The sequence below is a fragment of the Microtus ochrogaster genome, assembly GCF_000317375.1.
Source record: "Microtus ochrogaster isolate Prairie Vole_2 chromosome 14 unlocalized genomic scaffold, MicOch1.0 chr14_random_1, whole genome shotgun sequence".
Lineage (NCBI taxonomy): Eukaryota > Metazoa > Chordata > Mammalia > Rodentia > Cricetidae > Microtus > Microtus ochrogaster.
Genome location: NW_004949096.1, coordinates 20,095,167 through 20,098,727, shown reverse-complemented (window position 1 = coordinate 20,098,727; position 3,561 = coordinate 20,095,167). Strand labels below are relative to the sequence as shown.

Sequence of the window (3,561 nt, the reverse complement as noted above, 5' to 3'; positions counted from 1 at the left end):
TAGGTGTGACTCCTCACTGTGCTAGGTGTGACCTCTCACTGTGCTAGGTGTGACTCCTCGCTGTGCACCAAGGGAGGTCACAAAATGAGTGAAGGCCTGGTTTGAAATGCCTTTTTTTTCCCTGTGAAATTTGAGTTTTGTGTTCAAGATACTTTTTTATTTTAAATCTGTTTATTATTATTATTGGGGATGGGGAAGAACTTTTGTCTACTGAACCATCCCACTGGCCCTGAAAACACTTTTTGGAGCCTCTATTATATAGAGTGTAATTCTCAGTTCTAGTTCACCATATTCCAGGAAGAGGTAAACTTATGTGCTTAACTATCTGAGTCCCTGTTCATCTTAGTCCTCACAAGAAAGGGCAGAAGAGAGTTTGTGGAGAAGTTTTAGTCTATACATGCATGCAGAACTTGTGAATGAAGAATTGATGTCGTTAAAAAGTGAAGAATGGACGGTGGTGGCGCACGCCTTTAATCCCAGCACTCGGGAGGCAGAGGCAAACTCTGTGAATTTGAGGCCAGCCTGGTCTACAAGAGCTAATTCCACGACAGCCTCCAAAGCTATAGAGACACCTTGTCTTGAAGAAACAAAACAAAGCAAAAAACAAAAACAAAAACCAAACCAGTGTTCCAGGGCTAGAGAGGCAGCTCAGTCTTGGAGTTCATGAGCCTCTGGGCTTGGGCTCTAACATCAAACAAACAACAAACAAAACTGAAGATTTTTTTATTTTGATTTTCTTTGATGTGGATGGATATTTTGCCTGCCTGCATATATGTGTGTCACAGGCATGCAGGGACTGTGGGGGTCAAAAGAGGGCATTGTATTCCCTGGAATTGTGCTAGAGAGTTCCGAGCCGCCTGTGGGTTCTGAGAACTGAACTCAGGTCCTCTGAAAGAGTAGCCAGTGCTCTCACAATGTAAACTTGACTGTAATTCACTATGTAAACCAGGCTGGCCTCAACTTCAGAGAAACCCATGTGCCTCTGCCTCCTGAGTGCTGGGATTTAAAGACACAGGTTACCACATGCAGCTTGTTTTTCTTTATAGAGACAGTGTCCACTGTAGCCCAGGTTGGATTCAAACTCAGCAATCCTTCTTCAGTGCCCCAAGGGCACAGTTGTGCTATACCTGGCTGACAGCCTTGAAGTGACTTTGGTGTTGTCTAGCCTGCTGACCATTTGTCTCATTATTTATCTAGTTATACATTCAGCACATTTCCCAGAGTAGCTGGCAGAATCCTGGCTTCGGGGAATTAGTATCAGCTCAGAAGAAATGAAGATGGAGATGCCCTCAGGGGAATCCCGGTCTCTAGGACTGCACACTGTATAGCCCAGCACCGTTCTCCCTCTGCCAGAGCACCTTTGTCCGTCTGACCAGGGTTTGTTTTGCCACACTGACAGTTCAGAGCCTCTGCTTCCTTGTCTGACAGTTCTTTCTGTGTCTTTTTTCTTATTTTTCCTAGCACAAGTGGCTCTGATAGCTCCCTCTCAGATGGTCTTCCTGCCCACCTACTGAGCATGGCAGATGAGGTGAGAGCTCACTGATTCTTGTACACACAAAACATTGAAACTTAAAAAAAGACAAAAAAAAAAACAACTAAAAACTCCATAGCACTAGATAATTGGGAAAATGCTCCAACCATACTAGAGCCTACAGGAGTTATAGCCCCAGGCTTGCAACTCAGGAAGGTAGCCTAGTGTGAGCCAGTCACCAGTAAGTCAAAAAGAAAATTGCATTGGTGTCCTAGCTGGTCGCCTACCCCGAGTATGTACCGTGTCCCTTATGTGCTTTTTGCTTAATTGCTGGAGCTTCTTTATGGTAACAATAGGCTAAGTATTCTAGCCACGTGTCAGTGATCAGAGTCATCTGGACCTGGCCTGGCTTTGTTTTGTCAGCCATGTGCATTTGCTATTGATCCCTTTGGAAGCAGTCAATATTCGTGGAGTCAAGCATATTAAATAGGGAACAGCCTCTGGAAAGAAGGTGGTTGAACGGTTGACTCATTTGCCACACCGATAAATAAGAACCACATGCCAGGCTACTGTATATCAGCTGTTAGAGGGTGAGTAACTCTGCAACCCCCTCTGACCAGTTTCTCTGCAATTTCAGGAACAGCTGAATCAGAAAATGGTGTTAAAGAAGCCAAAGAAGAAAAGACTTCAGACGAGGAAGCAACGAAACGAGCAGCACCAGAACTATTTGAGGCGGGAGTTAAAGTTGACAGAGGACACCCCAGTAAGCAATCTCTGCTGCCTGTCATTTGTATTTCACAGATGAAGCAGAGGTAGGGCTAGAGTTTATTCCCAGCTAGAAGGGGTTGTAGGAAGAAGGGGTGCTTTCTGTTTCAAGGTCAGAGTCCTTCCTCAGGTCCTCTGAATGTGTGTCTGCGCAGATCTCAGCCTCACCACACTGGTCTTCCCCCGTGCTCCACTCAGGCACTGCGGGTAAGGTTAGAACAAGAACCAATTCCCACAAGAAAGAGGTGGAGCTAGATGGAGCTCAGGTAGAGGGCCTGGGTGGCTGGGTGAGGGTTAGGAGGGGACACCTCTCCACCTTGTTTGTAGCTAGCATTCCCACCACTGCCCCCTGCCAAGAGTCTCATTCTAAGGCAAGAAATGCTTTCAAGAGTGTTTCCCTGGTGGGTGAGTTGGGGAGATGAGGAGCAGATCCGCTGAAAATTTCACTCAGTCCTTGTAGGGAAGGGCAGGATTTGCGTCTACTCTGCAAAAGCAGTCTACTGTTTTGAGAAATGCAGAGAATTCTAGTTCTTCAGTGAGAAGTGAAAGCCGAGGCTCAGTGAGGTGGTGATTTTGCTTGGCTCTTTGTCACCCAGATTCTCTGATCTCTCCAATTAGCACATCGGTTCCTCTAGGTGAAGGATGCAGTAGCCATTGTGTTACCTGGAGGTGAAGATGATGCTAACATTGATCTGGATTAAAAACTGTAACCTTATATCAAATATTGATGATTTGTGGTCTTATATCAGAAGCATAATAAGAGGAGGCTGTTTTTCTTGCCCATACAAGGTTTCATACACACGTCCACACTTACCAGATTTCTTTCTCCTATGCCTACTAGATAGCAGGTCCTTTACTGGACACCAAGAATGCAGCAGTAAACAAGAGTCTGTCTTTCCGTGGAGACCTTAGGACCTAGGGGCACTTTGCGACAAGTCAGCAGGAACTATATTGCAGAGAAAGACACACGAAGAAGAGGCACGTGCGAAGTTTTCAGTACTTTAGAGTCTTCCCGCTGAAATCCTTGATTTTCAGTGGATATGTTGGCGCGCACCTGTAATCCCAGCACGTGAGAAGTAGAAGCAGGAGACCAATGAGTTCTACATGAGACCTAGTACCAAAATGGAGAAAATAATTAGATTTCAGAGAATCAGTATATAACTCGATGGTAGGAAACTTGCCTAGTATGTGCAAGGCCCTAAGTTTGATTCTTAGCATTGCTTTAAAAATTGGTTTTGAACCAGGCATAGTGACATAGGCCTGTAATACCAGCTCCTGGTATAGTGACCAGGCATAGTGACATAGGCCTGTAATACCAGCTCCTG

The 3,561-nt window shown here is 45.3% G+C and overlaps 1 protein-coding gene across 1 annotated transcript in view; it reads left to right on the top strand.

The window, feature by feature from the left end:
- Agbl2 (ATP/GTP binding protein like 2) overlaps window positions 1-3,561 on the top strand; it is a 54,842-nt gene that overhangs the window by 44,752 nt on the left and 6,529 nt on the right. Inside the window, exons 15-16 of the mRNA XM_013352613.2 lie at window positions 1,462-1,528; window positions 2,109-2,234. Of these exons, the coding sequence (XP_013208067.1) occupies window positions 1,462-1,528; window positions 2,109-2,234 (193 nt within the window). The remainder of the gene's footprint in view (window positions 1-1,461; window positions 1,529-2,108; window positions 2,235-3,561) is intronic.